Here is a 24,681-nt window from a genome sequence, read left to right on the forward strand (position 1 = left end):
ATAGCCATAGTACTGACATTTTTATTTGTATTGCTGCAGGAGGTCACAACAGGCACTGGGACTCAGCTGTGAGTTTGAGTGGGAACACAAGGATGGTTGTTACCCCCAAGAGCTGTCGGTGGGCACGGATACAGCCGGGGGTGTGGTGCCAGGGTTGTCACGGTGGGACCGTGGTGCCCAGACCCTCGCAGAGGACCTTTCCAAGGGGAAATGGCTCCTGACAACCGCCAGCTCCCTGCAGCTCCTGCTGTTATGGCAAGGAGAAAACGATTCCCTGTGGGGAGAGCTGAGTTCAGTGGCTCAAAAGGGCCTGGAGACAACTGGAGAAGCTCCCCAGTAAAGGTAATAATGTGATTCCTGCTTATCCAGAGGCTGTATTTGTTGGGGGAATCCCAGGGACAGAGTGGTGGTTTCTGTGTTGCCCAGTACTGCACCTCAGCTCTCACTCCCAGCCCATCCCAAGGTATCTTGTCTCCGTACGTACAACAGGCTTTCCTAGGTGGATGACCTGTCAGAGCAACTCCTTTTGCAGACCATCAGCATAGTGGTGTTTGGAGAGACCTTACTTTTCTGTCCCTGCTTTACTCCTATTACTAAAAGTGACAGCAACTCTCCTTCTGCTATTTCAAATGCAGAGGGAAGACCTCAGGGCTGGGGGAGCAGAGGCCAGAGGCAGAAGCAGTGAGAAGGCCAGGTAGAGCAGGAAGAACAAGGGATGCAGGACATAGACACTGAACCTGGGGAGCTTGGAGGTGCATGTGCTGGAAGGACCACTTTGGAAAGGACGGGAGAGAGACAGTGAAAGGAGAAAGCCCCCGCCGCATGTTGGGCTTGGGTCTGATCCCCGCAGTGCCTGGAGACACACAACAGCAAAACACGGCTCAGCACACCCTTCTCCTTCCAGGTTCTCCCTGGATCGAGCCGGTATCTTTGTTCCTATACGAGGAATGTTTTTTGTTCGGCTCTGGTTGTTTTGCTGGATCTGCAGTGCATTAAACAGCCCATCTTCTGGTTTGTATTTTTTCCAGTTATCATATTTCATGTATCCTGGCTCCTTTCATCCAGCCCAGTATCCCCCCAAGCAGAGACTAAGCAGGATCCAGTCCTTGAGCTTGCTGCCTTCACAAGTACAGGAGTGACGTGGACCCCCACGCCCACATTTCTCTGCAGAGCTGTGGGAGCATTTGCAGCGGGGACTGACACTTCCCTCTCTTTCAGTCCGTCCCCTCGATCACGTTACCAGGGCTGGAGCTTGAGGGCTCCGTGATGGTACACGCGGCCCCTCAAACTTCACAGCGCCTGTATACAAGCTGCTTGCTTAAGTCTGGACCAGCAACAGCAAGCCAAGATTTGTACTTACTTCTTACGTCATTCAGATTTTGGCTATGGCACACTACAGGGGCACACGTAAGTGTCGGGCGTGTGGGGGTGGCTTGTCAGTGCTTTTAAAAAGTCCACCATGACTGTGCACTGTAACTTCACTTAAAACCTCCTGCAATTCAGCACTGTGTTGGTGTGAGTGCCCCTGACCCTGCTACCTCCCCGCCCGTCCCTGTGCAGGTCTGCAGACCCTGGGACAGATAAAATGCTTCTCTATCTCTCTTGGCAATCTTTTCACACAAGCATTTAAAACACAAGAAAAAAAATCTAATTGGATAAAAAAGGGGTAAACATCTAGTTCACTTCCCTCTCTGGCTCTGGCATAGTATTGACCCCTTAGCACAGACCCCAGTGGCTTTTGCTGCTATCTATCTCCTTTGCAGCGGGGAGGAGATGGGGACCCGGGGAGCACCAGGAGGGGCGCAGAGCTGCCAGGCTTCCTCCTGCCAACAGCAGCATCCAACAGGCACCCCGTGGGGAAAGGGGCAGCAGGGGACCCAGGCAGGTCTGCCGAGGTCCCCAAATTGGGCACTCAGCTCCCTCTGAGGAGCGCTCTGTGAGCTGGCTGATAATCAGGGTTAGCCCCTCACTGTCCCTATCCTCTGACCAAAAGAAGAGCTGGAAATCAGAGATAACAGGATAAGGATCATCTATGAACTCGAGATGTGCATATCCCAGCCTTCCTGCCAAGGACAAAGTCTTCCCTGGGCACAAACACAACTTTGAGGAAATTCAAGCGTTCAGGCTCTCCAGGATTAACTTCTGGTGGTGTCCCGGACACCTTCAGATCTGGTAGCTGCTCAACAGTGGTGTTCTTTTGTTGACAAGGACTGAGAGCATATTTCCATTTGAGCAGGTTGATTTACACAGTCCCCAGGGCTGAGCCCTGTCACACAATTTCATGCAAGTCGAGAGCATTGGTCTTCGCAGCCACCCGCAGGACTCCCGCTGCGCATGCCCGAGGAAGGGGCCGCAGCCCCGAGGGGCTCTGTGCACTCCTCCCCATCCCGGCTGTGCTCCTCTCACCTGCAGCCACCTCCCCTGGGACACGGGGCTTTGCAGTATCTGTTGTCCCTGACCTGTCCTCCTGAAGACTCTCCCCTTCCTTTTTTCCAAGAGATGCTCAGCTAACCTTTTCCTGCCCACTTAGAGCAGCAAGTGGTGCCTGTGGGTGGGCTGGGGCTGGCGGGGCTCTCCCGACCGGCAGCGATTATCCAGCAGCAACTCGGGGAGGGGGGCAGGGAAGCCGCTCCCTAATCCGTCCCCCGGCTGGATGGGTGCCTGGATAATTTCAGCGCGGCTCGGCACATTCGGACGATGCGCACGCTCTGCAGCGCAACCCACCTCCTCGGAAAGCTCGTGGCACAGGCATCTGTCACCGAAACCTGTCTGCGTGAAAGGCTGTCTGCACAACTGGGGGGAAAAAAGAAAAGCATGACAGCACAATTAGTGAGAGCAAATGAAAGGCTGTTTGAAGAGGAGGAGGGAGGAAAGGGGAGAGCTGCATAAATCCCTGGTGGGGTTTTGGGCTTGACATCAAAACCCCTTAACAGTGTATTACTTCAGCCCCCAATGTGGACAGATGTTGAGCTGTGGCTCAAAGGAAGTCAGAAATCTTTCCTTAGAAAAAATTTGGCTAGGAAACTAAAGAAAATATTGTGAAAGAAAAGGAAATAAAAGCCCACTAAAGAAGATTTATCACTGCCTCAAGCATTTCTGTATCCTCTAGTCTTATGAGGTCTCAGCCTCAGGGGAGAGAAAAAGAGAAACAGCCTGTTGCTACGTTAATGGCTCACAAATTTAGAGCGGGGACACGTTTGTCCAGTTAGACAATGATGGAGGGAGGTAGGTCACCCGGTTGAGGACTCCTCCAACCCATGCTAAGCCCAGACAGCTTTCAGAGGCCTCTGGCACCAGACTGCAGCTTTCCCTGGCACATCCATCCCGGCAGCCTTTCTGCTTGCTCGCTCACTTTTGCAAGGTTCTTCTGGAGCCCTTTGTCAGTGGCAAAGCATTTTAGTTCCCCAGAGAGCTTAGCATCATCCACAAACCTGGAGGTTTTGCTGTCCATCCCTTCCCAATGCCAAATGAAGGTGCTGAATAAAACCGGACCCAGCAGAGGTTCTTGGGCAGCCCCCTAAAAACTGTCTGTTAAACCCTGCTCTTTGCTACTTACAAGACAGAAATATCTTTTAACTAGGTTTCAATCTATAAAAGGATCCTTGTTTTAACCCCATGGCTATGTGAATTTTTAAAAATAACTTTGCCAAAATGTTTGTGAAAACATCCATCTGCTCTGCCTGTGGGTTTTCCCTGTCCCTAATACCTGTGCATGCCGGTATTTTCCTGGCGTCCCAGCACACCGGCAAGGCAGGATTTCCCCCTCCGGCAGCCGTGTCTGCTGGCTCTTTCCCACCCGCCTGTCTGCCCGTGTGCTTGCTGCTGGTGCAGACCCGACCAGCCCAGCAGGGACGGAGCAGGCACCCGCCTCTAGCTCCCAGGCTCCCCTTCCAGAGCCTGGTTTGTAGGTGGGAGCTGCTTTAGCAACCTGCCAGTCCTCTGATAGAGTAGCCATTTGTAAAGTCACATTGATCTAATTCCTCTAACTTACAGGCTACAAAGAATGAACTGAGTGTGAGGATCTCCCAAATACCTGCCGCGGTGAAGACCGACACAAAGTCGTGCCTAAGCTGCCTTGTCATGCCTTATCCTCCCTGGTTCTATTGCACCTTTATATTGAGCAATGGCTCCCTAGCCAGCTGCTTACTTCTGATATATTTAAAGAAACTTTAAAAAAAAAAAATTTGAAAGGAAATCTTCATGCTCTTTTTTAGCTCTTTTAATTTTCTGTCTACACTTTACTTGCTATGTTTTATGTTTTTTCCTTTTCTCCTCATGTGGGAAACCTTTCCACTTTTAAAATGCTGACCTTCTCCCTGTGATACCTCTTTAACCTTAGCAGTGAGTCAGGCAGGGTGTTTTTTAGGACCTCTTAGTTCTTTTTGAGTTGTGGCACATGTTTTACTTGGGTTTTAATGGAGCATTTTTTAATCGCCTCCAGACTGCTTGCAGGCTGCTTGCTTTCTGTCTGTTCCTTTTTGTTTTGTTGTTATTGACTAATCACCTTATTTTTAAATAGTTCCCTTTCTTGAAATTGCCGAGCCACACACTGGATTTATTTGGTGTGCTCTCTCCCACTACAGAACTAAATTGGTTGTTTTGTGGTCACTAGCAGAGAGCAGCTCTCCCACAAACACCTTGTGAAGCAGGTCCTGTGCACCATGCCCCATCAAACCCAGAGCAGCCGCTTCCAGCACTGCTTGATCCAGGAGACTCATTATTGTATCCAAAAGTACTTTTTTCCTCCCTGGTAGATCACTGAGCTGACTAGCTTCTCTAATCTCATTTTATATTTGCTGATCGTTACCTTTATCCTGATCAGAGGTCAGTAACACAGCCTTGGCTCTATATTTTTCCTATTGGCATCTGGGATTTCCTTTCTCAGGAAATCTGTAGTAATGCTGGGGTTGTCATTCCGGGCAATGGGAAAGCCTGGCATTATGTTATTTTATTTTTAAGCTTCTCCTATAGAGACAGAAGCACCCTTAAGTTTTGCCCTTGCTTTGTTGCTTAATAATATTCCTGTGGGTCTGCCAGCAATACACGTGGTCAAACTCACCTTATTGATTGCAGCTGCACCATTTATTTCCCCGCTGCTCTTTCCCTGGGTAGTGGCCACATCCTCCTCACCAGGGGTGCAAGTCTGAATTTCTACACCCACTGACTTTCCTTCAGCTTCTCATTTAAACAGTTGGCTATAGCCTTCCCATTCCTCAGTTTCACCAGCCACGCTCTGCTGCGATGGAGGAGCCGGTCCCCGTGGCACCAGACGGCAGGTTGGGAGCAGTTTTCCCAGCAGGGACCCCTTCCCTGGTGCGTACCCCCCTCATCACAAGGGGTACAGGACGGAGGTGGGACTCTGCTCTGCAGCATCCCCCAGGCTCGCACTCTGTACAACCACGGTGCGCTCTGTGTGATGAGCTGGGCAGCCCCTTGCAGATTCCTCCTGCCTCATGGGCAGAAGCTGTTGGGTTTGGAACGTTGCATTATGTTTCTCTGAAGGGAACAGCAAAGACTCACCCAGGGCTTGTTAAGCCCCCTTACCACAGGCTAACTTACAGCTCTCTGTACGCTCACCCACAGCGCCTGGCACTGTCAGCGGTCCTGCTTGCTGCCCCCAGAGCCAGCTTGCCCTCCCTCAACCCAGCCAGCCCTGCTTGCTGCCCCAGCAGCCAGCCCCCTGACCCAAGCCCACTCCATCCTCTTATGAGGTCCAAGGGCCCCCATTGCCTTCCCCTCGCCCCCCAGGGCAGCCCCAGCAGCCTGCCACCCCCATGCCGCGGTGCCCCTGAATTCCCGTTCCCACCTCCCTCCTTCACGGGCCCCATCAAGCCCAGGGGCACGGCACGGGGGGGCAGCGGCACCCCCGCTCTGTGAGGCGGGGGGTCCCTCTGACTCAGACGCTGTGTCCGAGGGGTGAGGTGGGCTGAGATTTTGGTCGGCGGGGGTGGGTGTCTGCCCGCCTGCCCGCGCCCCCCAAAGGGTGACACAGCAGTGCCGGGGCGCACCCGCGGCGAGGGGTGCAGCAGGGCCGGGGCAGAGCTGCCGCTGCGGGCCGGGGCGGTGCCGCGGTGCCGGGGTGTCCCCTCGCGGCAGGCCCGGCGCGCTGCACCCGCGGCCCCCGCGCCCGCTCCCGGCGCCGGGCAGCCGGCGGGGTGCCCCCCGGCTGGGGGCGGCGGTAAATGGTCACAGCCCCTAAAGAAAAACTGCTGCTGAGCCCTGCTGCCCCTTCGCCGTGCCCTCCCTCCAACCAGATATGTAGGGGTGCATGCAAGCATCCCCCCTCCGCCCCCCAGCCCTCTTGGCCAGGGATCCTCTGATGAACACACGACCCTGTTACCAACGGCCACAGTCTGCAGCCATAACCTGGAGGCCAACTTTAACTCCTAGGGCAGCACTGATGCTTTTTTCCCCCCCCAGAAAATCAGAGTTACTCCTGGTACAGCTCGGTATTCATAGGCTTTTTTTCAGGAAAGGAGCATCAGTTTTCTGTCTTACAGGTGTCCTTGTGTGCCTTGAGGTGACAGCATCTGCAGTGCAACGAGGGACTTCAGAAACACCAAATTCCAGCTGCAGCAGAGGTGCAGCGGGGAGGCCGAGGTGGGCGAAGGTAGTCATGGGTGACCACCATCGCTCAGTGGGAAAAGCACTTCCATTGCAGCCACCTCACAGCTGTGGACTGAGCCTAGCACAGATCATTTTCCAGTGTTTTTGTGGCTTCTCTTTGAGACAGGGGTTTGAGTGACATGGCCACATCCTTTGGTTTGTCCCTGTGGTGCCAACCAGGTGGCTCAGTGTAGTAGTCACTGGTCCCCAAGGACTTGCATTTTCAGTGGAAAACCCCAAACTTTGGGACTTCGTTCAAAAGAGGCAAGGATGGCTGCTCAGCAGGATATTAGCTCCTCCTTTCTCACAAGGTTTGGGGAGTGAGGGTGGTGTTAGTAGAGTGGGTTTTTATAGTTTATATGTGTCAGGAGGAGGGGTGAATTAATCAAAGAATGTGCAATTTTAAGAGGTGGAAAACTTGCAAAAGGCACCAGAATATTGCACGCATTTTTGTACATGCAAACCCTGGCCATGAATGCAAAGCAGCCCCTGTGTACAAAACACGAGTGAGATGTACTTCGACGCTCATTTAGCGTGGGCCCTGGGTGATGAGGCAGGTGAGCTGTGGGGCCTTGACACTGTGGGAAATAGCAGCCCGTGAGCTAGCACTCATTCTGCCTCCACTGAAACAGGGTGTTCACCTGCATTAGCTCCCATCTCAGACTCCAGGCTCCTACATAGACAAAGCGGGACAATATTAATGCACGCTGCTGAGTGCTTGACATATTCCTCCTGCACTGCTGTCCCCGCTGTAAAACATCAAGTATTTCAAAGAACTAAAAAATACACCTTGCTCACAAATGATCTGCACAGATGGAAAGCATTGTCAGCAAGTCGTGCTTTAATTTCTGCACACAAAACAATTAATCTCTTAAATGATAGGAGATACAACCCATGAAAAAGAAAAGATATCAAAGGAAGGGCATGTTCCCTGCCTGGGACCTACGATCCTCAAAGGACAGCTATTGACCCAAGACCTAAGGCGCTGCGGTGAGAACCATCTCTGAGCAGAGGTCACCAGTTAAAGGCCATGGAAAAGAACTGTCTGGATGGCACAGCCTGCTCCTCTCCTCAGGGCGATGCTGCAGGAGTGTCACTGGTTTCACGTGCCGCTGGCGTGCTCCACTCTCTGGTACTGGGCGTGTGTGCAGCTTGCTCCTCTTCCACGTCTCTGCTTCAACACGTTTCCTTCCCACACCCTGCCGGGCAATGGCGACGGTCAGCTGCAGCAGCTGCTCGCCGGGAGCAGCACTTAGCCCTCCCTGGCCACCCCGCCACGGGGGGTCTGCTCCGGCCCTTGTCATCGTGCGGCTGCACAACCTCCCTCTGCTCCAGCGATCCTTGCCCTGCCACCTCCTCCACAACCAGAAGGGCACACACACCGCTCCACCTTCCCTCGCCCATCACAGGCTTTGCATGGAAATCACCAGGTGGGAGCCTGTGGTACGCCAGGAGGTGTCTCTGCCCCAGAGGACAAGGATCAGTCCAGGATTATTCTAAGGACCCTGCAGTCCTGACCTGCCTGTGCCATGCTCTGGTCCTGCTCTCCTCCCCGCACCCACAAGCCCTGGTTTTTAGCCCTTTTCCTCCCGAGTGTCACTAGTGCCCTCCAGCAGCATGGCCGCAAGGCTCAGTGCAGCGACCTGCTGATGAACCACGCTGCAGCAATCACACTCCGTCCCACAGGCCTGCACAAACCTGAGATATTCTCAGAGGCACTGGCCAGACTTTGCAACCGCCCTGAACTGCCCCGTGCCACAGTCCTCAGGGACCGCTGGTGGGAAGCACCCAACGCCAGCACGCACGCTGGTACAACAGCACACGTACCGTTTCCTGGAGAACTGCCGGTCTATCTCCTCTAAGGACTGTCCTTTTGTTTCCGGAACGAAGAGGTAAATGAATATAACAGCCATCACGCCCATCAGTCCATAGAGAAGAAACATCCAAGAGAAACCAATGGCATCTGCAGAGAGATTCAAGAGCATGAAGGGTCCATTGGAGGTAGGTCGCATCATGGGATACAAAGTAAGCTGGTTTCTTATTGCAAAGTGGTCATTGGTGCCTGACTGGGACATTTTAATTTGGGAAGCCCTCCAAAGGGCAGGAAAGCTCCTTATCTGCAAGGCCTGGACCGGGAATAGGCAAAGGAGAAGGATGGTTCACACCAGGCTCTGCCCTAGCACGGCAGAGGGAAGGTGGCAGCCGAGCCCCCGGGGCCAGCAGTGCCTGCTGAGTGCCTCAGCCAAGAGCTCTGCTAGAAAGAAATCTTGTAAAGCCACCGGCGTGAAAGCTGCGAACTCCATGGTTTCCTGATACTGCAGCAGTATACCATAGGCCCGTGGGGGATGGATGATTTTTATGAAATGAGTGGCAGAGGGGCTCAGGCCAGTGTTGCTGGTGCCAATTTTTCTCGTCTTGGAGGCATCAGGGTCACGCCTATTCCAGTGTCAAGTCCCCGGGGTTCAAAATGCCACTTAATCTCCAAATGGCTTGTGGTAGCCACCTTCCCTAACCAGCTGTGGGAGACAGGAGGGATGGGGGACGGCCACTTACCAATAAGGTCCAGGAAGGAGAGGCTGATCAGTAAATTAGCAGCCCAGTTAAAGCTGTTACAGAAGGCAAAGGCTCTTCCTCTTATCCCAGCAGGGTAGATCTCACTGAGGACCAGCCAGGTCACTGCACGGATTAAAGATCAGAAAGACAGTTGTAGGGGTTCAGCAATTTATTTGGGAAATGGGCAAGGAAGATTTCAGCAGGGGTTTTAAACTCTGGCTTCACCCAGCACCCGCTGCTGGTGCTGTCAAACATTCATCGATCTCAGAGTCGGGTCACAGCACACCACTTCAAAACTCCCACGTTAGCACTCCACGGAGGAATGAAATACCAATGGACAGGCCCGGGGGGCAAAGGAGAAAGCAGGGGAGCTGGTCATTACACTCACAGGAGATGGAAAAGTTCTGGCATATCTGCTGTCAGGATGTGCTCTTTGTAAAGAAATGAGGAAGGGGTAGAATTAAGGAGACAATGTTGCCTTTGGGCTAAAATCAGAGCTAAAGCAATATATATCTTAAAGTAGTCTCTCTTATCCCAAGCTTATTTTGCTTGAAATAACTTACAGGGTGACTGTCAAACCCATGATACTTGCTCATTTATGTCTTTTTTTACATCAGATGCTGTTTTCTCCCGTCAAGGCATTTAAAGCGATAAATTCCAAAAAACAGTAGACCTCACATGGAAGCAAGAACTAATCTCTATTCTCATCTGATGAATAAATAATGATTTCAGAAAAAGACCAACTGATACTGCAAAACTTTCAAAGAAGTTCTGGTTCCAGTTCTGCACTGACTTTCTTTATCACACAGCAGAAGCCCCTCAGTCCTTCTGTCCTCAGCCCTCTATTTTCAGCCTCACCAGGGTGCTAGGAAGATTAGGTAGTGCTTGTGGGATGCTCTGATTTTGCAATGAGCTTTACAGAAAAAAAAAACCTATTACAAGGGTAGTGATACCATGGAAGAGAAAGTTATTCTACTGCTGTACCAGCCCTATAGCTGACAGACCTGCAATGCTAGAAAATGGTTCAGTGGGCAGAAGGGGACATTATTTCCAGTTCCCAGACACTGAGTTGCTTGGTAAAGCAGATGCATAATGAACGTTTCAAGCAGAGTGTAAAGATCAGCCCTAGTTTTATTCTCTGCGTTAGTGCAAGGATATATAAACACCATACTTACTTGGTCCAAATCCAATTGAGAAGGCACTTACGAAAGCCATCATGCTCAGCAGCGTAATCCAATTCAACACCCTATGTTCTGCCCAGGGAGCACCACCGAAAGGAGGGCTTGTGCTTTCCGCTGTCTCTTTTTTGGACAGACCTACCAAGCCCCTTTTCTGAGTGAGGGAAGAATCAGGAACAACCTCTCTGCTTTGAGTACTGACAAAAACTTTTGTAAGGCTCCTCATGGCAGGAAAACCAGGGCCTGCCTGACTTTTGACAGCACCTGATGCTGGTGGGATGGGTGACACGAGCGTCAGGGGGTGCTGGGTGAGGCTGTGGGATGAATTGGGGTCTGCGGCTGCCTTGCAGTCCCTGGCCACGGCCAGCGGAGCAATGCGGCTGGTGAGGCCGATGGTGGTGACAGAAATGGCCATCACCACGCAGCCAGCCACGAGTAGCACTCTCCTGCCAGCCTTGTCTGCAAAGGCCATCGCGACAAGCGTGGCCACCACCTTTATTGCCCCCAGCCCAACGGAGGCCAGGATCGCCGAGGAGTTGCTCTGGAACCCCACTGAGTGGAAGATTTTGGAAGCGTAGCCCAGCACATTGGGCTGCCCAGTGAATTGCTGGAAGAGCACCAGTCCCAGGCCCACCAGAGTCCGCCTTCTCATGTTGTCTCTGGTCCTGAAAAGGTCAAGAAATGAGTAATGCTTCTCCTTATAGGGCTCCCGCTTTGCTGCTGCTCTGTCCTCACTGTTCTGCAACTGAATGAGGCCCTTCTGGCTGTCTGAGTCCCACAAGCTTAATCTAACGGGGTTCACTGGGAGAAAGAGGATGCTGAGGAACTGCATGGCTGTCGGGGCAATGGCCAGTCCAAACATGTACCTCCATCCCTCATCCACGTCCGCAAAGATGTAATTCAGCGCATAGGACAGGAGGATGCCTACTGTGATGCCCGCTTCATAGAGAGACACCAACAGCCCTCGCTGATGGGCAGCCACCATTTCTGAGACATATATGCAGCAGGCCATGGATGAGACAGAGATGGCAAAGCCCACGGTCATGCGCCCAATGACCAGCCCAATAAATGACCTCGCCAATGTGAGAATAAGGCTGCCAACCAACAGGACCAAGTTGCTGACCAAGATTGCTCTCCTCCGTCCATGGCGGTCAATGAGGATCCCCCCAACCAGAGAGGCGAGGAGAGCTCCGATAAGGAGGGCGCTCACGAGAACTTCTTGCTTGAAGCAGCTGAGGTGAAAGTCTATCTGCAACTGCAGCAGTGCACCGGAGATAATCCCCAGCTCGTATCCAAATATCAGCCCACCCAGGAGAGAGACCGTTGCAGACAAGAGGAGGACCAGCAGTGCACGACCTGGAAAACAAGCAGGCAATGCTAGGTTCAGTTTTCTGACAGAAGTTGGAACAAGGTCTCCCAGGACAGCTAAAGTTCTCCATCTGCAAAGCCACGATGCTGAATTTCCCCACAGGTCACTACGTCATGTGCAGAGAGGTACTTGCAGATAGTCACACAACCTACCAGGCCTGCACACACTTCCACTAACTGCAGAGGCACTCATTTGGGGTGCAGAACTGTGAAAACAGGACTTTGTTAAGAAAGTTAAGACTTGTAGCGGAGGACAGTGATTTGCACTGCCTGGAGTTGTATAGGGGGATCCTCTGTGGTCTCCTGTGATTCTAATTACAAAACCTTTTCTGGGCAGGAAACACAGCTTCTGCTTTCTGGTTCTGAATTGTTCTACGTTACCAGTTTCAAGTTTCAGTGCATGTGGCACCATCAGCTCTCACTGCAGGCTCTGCATTCTCACTCCCTACCTCGTCGTTAAAAACGCTGCTCGCAAAAAATTATTTCTCCTAGTTAATCTTGCACTCTCAGCATGACTTTGTGGGGGTGGCCCTGATTTCCTCATCTCTCCTTCTATGGCACATAGCGCCCAGGATTCCCACGCCAGGCACAACCTTCTCAAGCTGGTCCAGGACTACAGGACAAACTTCATCATGAGCTAAAAAGCTCACTGTTGCCTGCCCCCACTACAAGAAGTGATTCTTCGACCTTGCCTTTCCCCTATAGCTGAGCATGTAAGTTTAGTTAAAGTAAGAAAAAACAACAGCAAAAGCAAACCAAACCCAAACCAACCAACCCACCCCAACCAACCCTAAAAAAACGAGGTGCTTGCTGCACATGCTTCTCACCCCAGGGAGAGGATGAAAGGGTGACCATGTGTGAACCATCAGTCATGTTACGGCAGGGGGGACTGCACACGGCATGAGAGCCAGTGCAGATGGGGAACAGCAGTGACAGTGACAGTTACAGTTTTGGAGACATGGGTAAAGTGCATTAGCTTAAAAGTTTGTGCTGATTTCTAGCACATACTATCTGTATTCTCACATTGGGTTTGTTTAATTAGAAATACTCACAGTTTCAGTAGACTGTATGTGGAAAGAATGTGAACACAACCACCAGACCATGGAAAACTGTCCTCATCCTGCCTTAGGGCTTTTTCCCCCCTCACAAGCTGTGTTTAATAGGAAGTGTCTCCATTCGGCCTTTAATTACAGCTAGCAATAAAGGTTATTTCTCAGCGACGGCTATATTTATATTTGTATTTATTCTGTAACCCTCTGTGTTTCCTTTGTGTTACTTATACCGTCCCAGCTACACGCCAGTCTGTCCCACCACGCTCTGTGTGGCTACCTGCACTGCTTTTATCACTCCTTGTACACATGTTATGCAGATAATCAGAAAAAATATTTGCTCACTGGGAACAAAAAGCTTTGTATAAAGTGGGCATGCCATTAGTTGCAAGCCACAAACTCAATTAGACACAGACAGCCCCGCTGTAAATACCACAGCCGATTGCACCGGGTTTTTGCCGTATTTCTTGTTCACCCGATGGGCGGTAAGAGTTTGTGAACTCGGACTGAAATCCAGCTTTGCGCACATCCTACTCTGAGGCAGTCGGGGAGCGCGAGGACGCTTCGGATCTTGACGTGAAGACAGAAAGTTTGGTGCGTCTCCCGAGGAGCCGCGCCAGGCGACTCCCCGCCCGTGCCAAGCTCTGGTCACAGGGCCGTGCCGCAGCGGTGGCCGCGGCCCCGGCCGAGACCGGCCCGGCTCCGCAGCCGCTGCAGCCCCCTCGGCCCGCGCCGCCGCCCCCGCCAGGCCGCGCTGCTCCCGCCGCTGCCGCGCTCTGCCCCGCACGCAGCCCCCCCGCGAGGGGGCTCCGGGATGGCCCGCGGGAAACGACTGGTCTCCCTGTTTGCTGTGCTCGCTGCTGGGAGCGCCAAGGGAAACGGGAAGAAAGGAGCTGGGTGCGGGAGGAGAGAGATGCCGTCCCAGCCTTTAGAAAAAAAGTTGGAAACTTCTTTTTTTGGGTTTTCTTCTGGAAAACTTTTCCCTGGGGCTGGACGCGCCCGTTCCTCCCTCCCGCGCCCCCGCCCGCCGCCGCTACCGCCGCCCCCGCGCCCCCCGCCCGGCCGGCACTCACCCATGGCGCGGCGGGGCAGAGCCCCCGGCGCTCCGCGGCGGCGGGCGCGGAGCGGGGCGGAGCGGGGCGGAGCGGGGTCCGGCGGCCGGAGCGGGGCCGCGCAGCGCCACGTCGCTCCCGTCCTGCCTCCCGGCCGGGCAGCCTGGGGCTTGTAGTCGCCCTGCCCGCCCCTCGGGGAGCCCGGGGCCGAGGGGGGGGTGTCCGGGGGTGTCCCGGTGCCGGGATGTGCCTCTCGAGGTGCCGGTACCGCCCTGGGGAGCTGATGCAGAGGGCCGGGGAGAGGGAGCGGAACTGCGGGGTGATGGATGAGCCTGGCGGGACGCGGTGCCGCTGGCCGCACCGTAACGCGGGGTTGGGCGTGTGACCGCTCCGTGCGGCCCAAGTTTGCCCGCGCAGGGCGGCGGGGGACGTTTTCCGAGGGGTATATTGCTAATTGCGCTGGAAACGAGGAGGTGGCAGGGCATGGCTTAGGTTGCTGGAATGACCGCTCCGTCCCCAGTCCAGCTCACTTGAGCCAGGAGTAGGAATCTCCTCTGCTCGCTGAATGCAGACCCTCTCCAATGCAGAGCTTCGCTCCTCTCGACTAGAAAGCCTCTAGAAAGCCCAGAAGAGACTGACAGTTTATTACATTTTAGGTAGCTCCGTTGCAAAGCCAAGGAAAGCCTGCTAGGAAAGGAGTGACCATTTCAAAGCTAAAAAGAAAAAAAGAGCAACATGACTGAATTTGCAGTCTTACCTTTCTCTTCTGTGGGAAAGAAAGGATCAGTCTGTCGAGCTTATCTCCTTCCCTCTGCACAGTGCTCCATTAGGCGAAGCTTTCTGTATTCAACTTTCCTTGCAATTAACATTCTTTTTCTGCTCAGTGGAACAGAAACCTTCCTTCTGGCTACTGCATAAAAGACACTGGGACTTGCATTTGGATGCAAGATCTTTTTCTGACTCTCAGGGTAAGTTCGTGTATCCCAAAGTCCAGTTTGTAAAACAAGGATTTTGCAAAACTTGATATGCCTAGAAGTGCTTTCAAAACTCTTTAACACTATGCAGTTATTCTTCCTCTGTGCCGTTCATGCCAACTGCAGCTGCTGGGCGGGCTGCGCTGCGGTGAAGTACGTGTGTGTGCAGTGAAGCACGCGTGATGTTCAGAAGTTTGCTGTAACCCAGTGGGTGTGGGGACCAGTGCAGGGAAGATGTGCTGTCCCAGGCTTGGGGGTGGGCTTGCACAGCTTTCCCAGAGCCATGCAACAGGGACCACCGCTGGAGGGTAAGTGCAAACGACCATAAACCTGCATTGCGAGCCGGGATGTGACTGCAGGTAATATTTCATTTAATCACACAGGTATAACAACAGGAGCTCCAGCCCAGCGCTCTGTGGAGCCCATACTGGTGAAGCTTTTTGCCACGGTACAAGATCAGGTTGGGGAAGGTCTGCATCAGTGACCATCGTGCCTGTGGTTGCAGGCACACCCCTTTGACACAGGCGAAAGTAAACAGGTTGGGTAAAGAATGAGGAACACGTGATATTTTTTTGAAACAGCTTTTCCAGTCATTCCACATGTTAACTTAATGGGGCATTTAAGAGAAATATTTAAAGAATCATTATTCTTCTAAGTAGGGGGATGCATGTCCTGTCTCTGCTCTGCAGACCAGTGGCACCAACTGTTTTTGTGCTTGAACTCATAGTTTTAGGATGCTTGAGATGAGCAATACTGGATCATGCATATCCTTTCAGCTTTAGTCTGTGGGATATCTGGCCTGCAACATGGGCAGCAGCTGATCAAAGATTTTGGTTTTGTTTCTTCTCAAAGTCATAGTGAATATCAAAAGTGTTTCAAGTCATCTACTGGGTTTATAGATTAAATAAATGCTTCCCATTCATATGCTCTAATTTCAATGGAAATTCAGTATGTAAAAATACCTCTTCTAAAACCTCGTATCTGATACAAACTGGCAGCTGCGCAGGGATCACACACTCGGTGGAGAATGGCTTCAAACACAAACACCAGCCTGCAGAAACCAATGGTGTTCCTGGAAGCAACTTTTCAATAGGATTGGCAATTCATATTAAAGCAGTTTAAACAGCTCTGAAAACACAACCACCTCTCATGACACTCAGAGGGAGAAATGACTGCAATTTTCTCTCTTCCCCAAGACCCTGCATATGAGGCCAGTTCGCGGTGGCGAGCAGGTACTACAGCTCTGTGTTGGTTCCAAGTTTTGGGAACACAGGGGTGTGCTGGATATGCAGTGTGATCTTGCACCTGATCTTTGGCCCCTGCAGCTTCTCCTCGGAGCTCACGCCTTTACATTTTGGGTGAGTTGTGTTATGAGCTGGGGAGATGTTGCCCATACATGATTCCCCACCACTCCAGGCAGAGAGCCAGCGGCAACCTACAGTCCTCAGCAGCCGCTGGGCAAACCCACTCTTAGCCACATGATCTGCAAGTCGCCAGAACAATTCCTTCCTTCTCAAATGATTTCAGTGTAAAAAGGAAGAAATGATATTTTTCTCCATGGTCACTCAGCATTTGTTTATCTGCCACGCCACCATTTTCTGGAGGCTTCCTGTTGTCTGGCAGGGCAATAAATATTATTAGCACAGACAGCAAGGAGGCAAGGTCCTAGGGAGTATAGGCAGAGCCTTATGGTATGTTTACAAAAGGTGGCCAAAAAGATGACATCAGTATGTACAGAAACGCAGCCGCTGCATGTGGCTGGGGTCCTCTGAAAAAAAAAGGTGAAAACCTGCTATGATGTACAGCAGGGATAATTTGGGGAAAAAAAAATCTTCCTTTGTGGTTTTTAAAGTACATCTTTCTTATCATAGCACTTGTAGCTGGGCCTGTTGAAGTCAGTGGCTTTGTCCCTAAGCTCCACATGAGAAAGTCTGGAGGGATCGGATCCACCAGGACTGGCTCACGCTTCATGTCTGCCGGCATATTTCTAGCCTTGCTCCCTCCTGCGATGCTTTCCTCCTCCTCCCGAGACTGTGTGTCTTGGCAGTGCCATTTCTCCATCTGATCCTTATCTCGCTCTTGGCTGCTGGTCTTGGCGGCGCGTGAGGGCACGTTCCTGCTTTGCAGCCGAACAACTGAGCCCAGGAATGTGCTTCCTGAAGAGCTCAGTGTTTGAAACGGCAGCCTGTGTTTGGTAACACAACCTGGCTGTGATTACTGAAAACGTTACTCTCTACCTCTGGACTGGAGCAGCTAAAAAAGGCTTTAAAATGACAAATTAAAATACAAATACATGAGGAGAAAGAAGTTCATCCCGGAAAAAGGAAGACACGGTGTTCAGCAATGCTCATCACACACTCGAGCATATTTTCCCTAATTGCGATTGACCCTCAGGAGGGGATTCAGGGGACCAAACTGACCAAACTCAACTCAGTTATTGATGAAAATTATAACCCATGAGGAGGCACCAGTGTTACAGCTGGCTGGGATGGAGCCAGCTTGCCAGGCACCTGCATTTATTGCATGCTCGTTTGTAGCCCAGAGAGCTTTCTCCTTATGACGCCAAGCTACATGCCTTTCTTTGATGTTATCCTACCCCTGGGGGTTCGCTGGCAATGCTGGTCAGTACTGGTGGTCACCCCATCGCTCCTGTTTCCTGCACATTTTAGGGATGCCTCCAGCATGGCAGCCTGTGGCAACCCAGGGTGCTCCCCTGTATCCCTGCATCCCTGTGCCCCTCCGTTGGGTGGCTGGTCCCTACAGCCTGCCCTGCCTGTAGCATCCTCTTGCTGGGGGACTTGGCCAAGATCTGTAATTCTGAGCTGCGATGGGAGTCAGAGCTGTGAATTCACACACAGGAGGGTTGATCCCTGTGCCCGTGCTGTGCAGGTTGAGAACACAACTTCGGAGCCAACCTCAGAGCCTCAGAGCTGGGCGTAAGGAGCCACTTGAGCCCTGATGTAGCCCAAATTCAGCCCTTTTCCAGTCTGTCCAGCTCTGAGGATGGCAGCCTCCATCCTTAATTAAGCTGGGGGTCAGGGAAGAGCTGCCCGCAGCGCTGCAGCCTGCCCAATGCCCAGGGATTGGCAGGACAGCGGAGGGAGAGCCCATGGGATCTGCCTTGGTTTCCATTAGCTTGGTTTGCCACACTGCAATTTCTAACTCAATTACATTGTTTGTAAAAGGAGAGTTTACAAATGCTTGTCACCAGGAGAACAAAGTTACATAATTAAACAATTTACCAGAGAGTCTGTGGCTTCAGTGCAATTCTCTGGGGTGATTCAATATTCCAATAAAAATACTGGGTGATACCATAAATATTGTAAATGGCTCTAGGTGGTTTCCAAGGGCTATGTCAACTGTTTATTGCATTCAAAGAGAAAAGAATAAATGAAATCACACAGAAGATAAAATTAAAATAAATAAAGTAATGGGAAAAATAGAGCAAAAATATTTTCTTTTGTATTTTGAAAGCTCTGGAGGATGTTTTTGGCCAGCATGAGAAGACCGTCACATTTGCCAGAATAACAAATCGAGGGCATCTCTGTGCACTTGCTCATAGGTTATATATGTATGCCTGTGGGGACTGTGCACGGATGCTTAGATAAAATCTGCCCACAACAGGGGAAAACCTCTTTGTTTATATGATTGTTTGTGGCATTTATAAATTCCAGCCACAGAGCCCAGGAACGTATGCCTGTCCCTGGCCGAGCTGTCGGGCTCCTGCAGCCCTGCCACGGCGAGGGCAGCTGAAGGAGGATGCCACGAGTCGGCAGAATTGTGGGATGGATTACCCATATCATTGAAAACTTGGGAAGGTTATTTAAAAATTGTTACTGAAGCAAGATAAATATTTGCCAGGCATGATCCCACCATGCAATGACAAGTAAGCTGTATGGAATGTGTTAATAAAATATAAATGTTCTGAAAAGGAAACAAATGTTGTGGATGAGGAAACAAGGACAAAATGGACTTGTGGCACCTCCAAAGGCAACAATTGAAAACGTGCTTACATGGACTGGGCTGAAGTCTCTTGCATCTTCTGAGGAACATAAATTGCCATGCATGCAGATCACCCAGTAGAGTAGTGGGTTTTCAGCATGCCATAAAAACCCAAATACTGCTCCCAAGGTAATGACGTTTGTCCATCTTTTACTAACAAGGAGATGTGAGGCTTGGCTGCTCGGGGAAAGGGGAGTCACCCAACTCACCGCATGAGTGGCCTGTGCCAGCCCCTGGGGCAGACGCTTTAGTGCTGCCCAGCATGGGGACCTGAGGTCACACCATGCCTTGTTGCAGGCTGGTGATCCCCTGCAGCCCACAGGCAAACCCCTTCTCCTCCCCAGCCACGAACTGGGCAGCAGCAGTGGATCTGCACGGGCTCCAGCAAAGGCTTTTGGCACATGAAGTGCCAAGAGCCAGTGGTAGAGCTCTGGTGGTGATGTCCTGGTGGTGATGCCCCACTAGTGCAGTCCTAGTGCTGATGCCCCAGTGGTGATACCCCAGTGGTGGAGCATCCTAGTGGTGATGCCCCAGTGGTGGAGTCACCGTGGTGAAGTTCTGGTGGTGGAGTCACAGGGGTGATGCCCTGGCAGGCGGCTCCGTGGTAGTACTGGGAGGGTGTCAGGGGAGCCACAACACCTTGCCATCTTGGGAAGGTGCACAACTCAGCAGCTCACTTGAAGACCTTGGGGCAGCCGCGGGTCCCACTCCCGCAGTGGCAGAAACACGGGAAAACAGCCCGGCTGGGGCTGGGGAAGGCTCAGGCACAAGTCCTCCCATCCCACAGCCACTCAGTATCCCCCAGCAGGGCAGAGGCAGGCAGAAGGCAGCAAGACTTATGGGAGGAAGCACAAAGAGGGGTTTGGGGAGAGACAGCACTGGGAAAAGCAAGACGAAGAAGTGGGACACAGGGCGCGTTATAACGAGGGCGCCGGGAAGCGGTACCAGAGGGGGCAGGGAAGGTGGAGCTTGGGGAGTTCGTACGTTTCCGGCAGGGCTACCGAAGATTGCCGAAGTGGAGGCGCGACACGCATGCGCTGTGTGGCGGTGGAGCCCTGTGATGGCGGCGGCTGCGGCGGAGGCGGGCGGTGCGCGCTCTGGCATGGCTGAGGCCGGGGCCGGGGCCGCGGGCCCTGCGATGGACGAGCCGGGGCCCGCGGGCCCTGCGATGGGCGAGGCGGGGCCCGCGGGCCCTGCGATGGGCGAGGCGGGGCCCGCGGGCCCTGCGATGGATGAGGCCGAGGAGGGCGCCGCGGGCCCTGTGATGGTCGAGGCCGAGGCCGAGGCCGAGGCGCCGCCGCCGCCGCCGCTGCCGGGGCTGCAGCTGGTGCAGCAGGGCGCCGAGGCGCATGTTTACCGGGGGCTGTTCCTCGGGCGGGCGGCCGTGGCCAAGCTCCGCATCCCGAAGCGGTACCGCCACCCGGCGCTGGAGGAGCGGCTGAGCCGGCGGCGCACGGCGCAGGAGGCGCGGTCACTGCTGCGGTGCCGGCGCGCAGGTGGGCCCGGGGGCGGCGGGGCCGGGCCGGGCCGGGCCGGGCCGGGGCAGCGTGAGACGAGGCTGCCCTGACAGGACAGGCACCACTCTGTGCTCACCGGCACCTCCCGGCTCTCCGCGTTGCTCAGAGCAAATAACAGACGTTTGACGGCCTTCCTGCTTCATCCTGAAGGATGCAGGTCGTTTCTTACCCTGGGACGACCTGCCCTACTTTTTCAGGGTGCCCCCCTAAAACGCAGTCGGTCCTTGACCAGAAAGCCCCTACGTGCCTTTTTCCAGGGAGTCTCGCCCCAGGAGGGGCTGATCCTCTTACCAAGCTCGAGCTGCTTAAGGCGGGAGGCAGGTTCTGCGTGGATGGGTTGGGAGTGGGGTGTTGGCGGGGAGCATTCCTAGATGTGGCATGTAGTGGCTGGGGGTGATCTCAACTGGCATTTCTGATTAAGGTTTGTATTGGTTGTGTTTTGTTGCTAAAGTTGGAAAATCCTGTAAATTAACAGCTAGCATTTAATTCTAGTTCTTTTTTTTTTTTTAACAGGAATTTCAGCTCCAGTGGTCTATTTTGTGGATTATGCCACTAACTCCATATATCTTGAAGATATTGTAGGCTCAACTACTGCTCAAGATCATATTAATTCTGTACAACAGAGTGGAAATGATACCAGTAGCCTCCTTGTCTTAGCCGAGAAGATGGGTGAGCTGTTAGCAAGAATGCACGATGAAGATCTTATACACGGCGATCTTACAACTTCCAATATACTTCTGCGACCACCCACAGACAAGCTGGACTTGGTGCTGATAGACTTTGGACTCAGTTTTATTTCAGGTCTTCCAGAGGATAAAGGCGTCGATTTGTATGTTCTGGAAAAGGCCTTCCTTAGTACTCATCCAGATACTGAAACTATGTTTAAAGCTCTGCTAAAGACCTATGCAGCTACATCTAAAAAATCTGGTCCTGTGATCAAAAGGCTGGATGAAGTACGACTAAGGGGAAGGAAGAGATCCATGATTGGGTAGAAGAGAGCAGGCTTAGAGGTGGAGAAATATTACTACTTAGGTTCTGCAAACATGGATATTTATCTTTCCAGTTGGTTTTATTTTACAGATCACTATTTTGATAACTGTGTCTTCAAATAAATAAATTTTGAATGAGTGTAAGTGTCGTAATCAAAGTAATTGTGAGATGTGAGCACAGACAAGAGAGAGATGATTAAAGGTCACTTCTTTCCTAAATGTTAAATATTTCTTCTAAAAGGTAGTTCAGTGTCATTCCACTCACACTATTCTTTATGTGGTTAAAGTCATACTGAGTGATCTTCCTCAGCCTATGGACCATGGATTTGTGGGAGGAAGGAGGGGCCTGGGGATACCAGAGCATCTACAAAAAGTAATTAAGGAAAACAAATGTGTTATTTTTCTTAGAAGACTTTACAAAACAGTGTTTGAATCCATTATAAATGTCTCTACATACCCTGAAAATTCTTAGGAGGACTGAATTCCAGGACATGGTCAATGCTGAAATGCAGCACTACACATAAGATAGGTTCATGTTCCTCCGGTAGTAATTTCGGCTTTTTTAACTTTCAGTGAATAGTCTTTCCTTAAGCAAAACAAAAATTGTTAATCAAGAACAGTTTTCTGCTGAGAAACTTCCACTTCAAGCAAGTAGTCTGCTGCAAATTTCTGGTTTTGGGAGCTTATAAGAGGGACTGCTTGTACTGTGATTGCCTGCCTAGGTAGGCAGTTGGCAGAGAGGTAGGCAGTAATACTGGGGTTTTTGGTAATGTTTTCGCCATATTACTTGATTTTCTGGATTACTGTATCTAACAGTGTCAATGTAAAACGGCCCAGAGGAAAAGTTTAGAAACCCTGCTGTAGATGGAGGGTAATCAGTCCTCTGTGTTACACGCAGAATGGGATGCGAGTTGTGTGCTGGGTGAGTGTGTAAGCTTTGTCATGTACTTCAGATAGACAGCGATTTAAAAGAAACAGTGAACTTCTCCCCGCGCGGTTTGCTGTGTTGGGCAGCCTCGTCGTCCGTCGGGGAAGATCCTCTGCCCCTCAAGAGAAAGGCAAACTATTCCCTTACGCTCTTTCTGCTGCTCGGCCTGAAAAGGCTTGGGCATGACTTGTGCTAAGAGGGCTCAAGCCGGGCCGGAGCCTCGTTCCGCACGGCCGTATCGCTCGCCTCTGCTCTCAGTCACGGACACGCCCTGACTGCCGCGGGAGGGGAAAGCGGCCGTGGGCAGCAGCGCGGGGGTTCCGGCGGGCACAGCCCCGCCCTCGGCCTGGCGGGGGGACGGGGCTGGAGGGCTTCCTCCTCCCCGCTTGAAGCAAAGCGACCCGAGCAAAGCCTTGCCTGTGGACGCGCCAGGAGGGGACGGCAGCCCCCTCGCTGGGCACCGGGACCCCAGCCCGCGGGGCGTCCGGCTGCGGCCGCTCTTCGGAGTCGGCGGGGGCGGTGCCGCCGCGAACCACAAGGCGCTGCCGCGGCGGGCAGCTGATTCCGTGCGGTGGCGCCGCCGCAGCGCTGCCGCCTCTGACGAGCGAGACGAGCGGTTCGCGGCCGCGCAAGTGTCCTAGCGCTGCGGGCTGCCCGTGCCCGGTGCGCATTCACCTCTTGCCAGAGGAGCCGCCTGGGCGAGTGCCCGGCCCCGGCGTGGGGCCCCGGGTTCCACCGCCCAGCCACAGCTTTGGCTGCGGGGCCCGCGGAGCCCCCAGCACCGCGAGCCCCCGGTGTGTGTGCTGTTTTTACTGCCTGGGGGCCAGCCGTGCTCACCCCGCACGGAGCACGCTGCGGCCCGGCCGGGGAGCACGAAGAAGGAGCCGTGTTTCCGTGCAGGGAGCAGTGGGGCTTTAGGAGCCGCTGCTGCTGCACGCTCTGGTACCTGCTTGGAGAGCGAATGTCACAGCCCAAGCAGCACACGGCCACTTAAAATGATGCTCCCGGGGTGGCCTGCGGGCTGCTGGAGCGAGGCGTCGTGGCGTGGTGCGAGCAGGTGGAGTGAGCTAACGAGTCCCCTAACGAGGCCTGATCTGAGCCCCGAATCCTGGACCCACTGAGGGGAGGCAGCACGCCTAACCTCCCTGCCCGCCATCCCCCATCTGTACAAACACCGCTTTCACCATCTCCTGGTGATGCCAGGGTTATGTTTGTAGAACCCTTTGAAGAAGTCTGTTTCTAACTATCATTATGTTTATTAAAATGCAGCTCTCCCTGCGGGACCGCAGAGTAGAAACAAAGCTGATCAACGGCAAGTTTTCGTGGCCAGCACGGTGCTCTGAGATGAAGGCCTGCGGTGGAGCTGGGGTCAGCAGCCCGCGGTGAGGCTGGCTCTCTCGGGGGGCCGGTGCGTGGGGCTGGCCTTCTAGCAGGGACTCCTGAACTGGCCTCTGCTGAAATCTGCTCTGGGATGGTGCATCAGAACAAAGCAGAACATCACTGATAATGAAAAGCAAAATGTTTTCCTTTTTCGCTGCGTGATAAAACTCCTCCTCGTTATATAAGTGTTACTTTTTGCACATCTGTTTTACAGCTTGTTGATATTTCCTCTTGGTCGGCCTGATGTGTCTGTATGGATTGCTGTAGTGAATGCTGAGGTATTGCTGTTTGGCAGCGGAAAAATCACAGCAGGTGCACAGCAGGCAAAAAGGACGCTGGACCTGCAAAGTACCCACCCCACACCCTCTTGCAACCTCGGCTGTATCACTGGTTGTGCCTGTGGCAGCAGCTCCTTGGAGGAAAACTGCTGATTCCGCGGCTGGTTTGCAAGGCAGGTGGAGTTTCCAGTCTTGGTTTGACTGAAGGTAGCTTGGCTTGCTGCTGTGTTAGCTTTCAGTGCACCTGCATGGTCATAAGCAACACTGAATCGTCGTTATTATTATTGATATAATTTGCCATTGCATTAGTAATACTCAGGCTTTATGTCCAATGTGCATGCATTGTCATAAGGAAACTAGGACTCCTGTTGTTGGTTTTTTTTACATGAATAGTTTATCTGCTGCAAATACAGTTTCAAGCCACCAATATTCTTTCAGAGTTTGTTCTGACTTTGTAAAAGTCCTTGCAATCCAGTTTAGCTCATTTGAGTTTAAAAGGAAAACAAATAAAATAAAAACTACCCTTTTAAGTGAAATCAGAACAATGATCTTTGGAAAGCAGTAAACGAACTTTTAGGCTGGGAACCCAAACTTCTTTTTAACTCAGAGCGACTGTCTTGTTTTGTATTTCCACCGTGGGCCAAAGCAGCCCCGCAGTCAGTCCCACTCCCTTCAGAGTAGGGGTCCGGACACTGGGGACGGTCACAGCTCCGTGTGACACTGTGCGAAGCGGTGATGTCCTGCCCCAGCTTACCCTGAGGGGCTGTTCTCGCCGGCCCCAAAAGCTGCGTTGGCCCCAAAACCCTG

The 24,681-nt window shown here is 52.6% G+C and overlaps 2 protein-coding genes across 2 annotated transcripts; one reads left to right on the top strand and one right to left on the bottom strand.

The window, feature by feature from the left end:
• Positions 1-7,708: 7,708 nt before the first annotated feature.
• Positions 7,709-13,831, bottom strand: SLC2A10 (solute carrier family 2 member 10; the record flags this gene model as incomplete). The annotated part of the gene is made up of 5 exons (XM_082007166.1): positions 7,709-7,805; positions 8,434-8,569; positions 9,160-9,282; positions 10,335-11,693; positions 13,828-13,831. The coding sequence occupies 5 exons, from the start codon at positions 13,829-13,831 to the stop codon at positions 7,709-7,711; spliced, it is 1,719 nt and encodes a 572-aa protein (XP_081863292.1).
• Positions 13,832-19,842: 6,011 nt separating this feature from the next.
• On the top strand, positions 19,843-21,291 carry TP53RK (TP53 regulating kinase; the record flags this gene model as incomplete). The annotated part of the gene is made up of 2 exons (XM_082007285.1): positions 19,843-20,278; positions 20,813-21,291. The coding sequence occupies 2 exons, from the start codon at positions 19,843-19,845 to the stop codon at positions 21,289-21,291; spliced, it is 915 nt and encodes a 304-aa protein (XP_081863411.1).
• Positions 21,292-24,681: the final 3,390 nt, after the last annotated feature.

This window comes from Phaethon aethereus (genome assembly GCF_964289735.1).
Source record: "Phaethon aethereus genome assembly, chromosome: 16".
NCBI lineage: Eukaryota > Metazoa > Chordata > Aves > Phaethontiformes > Phaethontidae > Phaethon > Phaethon aethereus.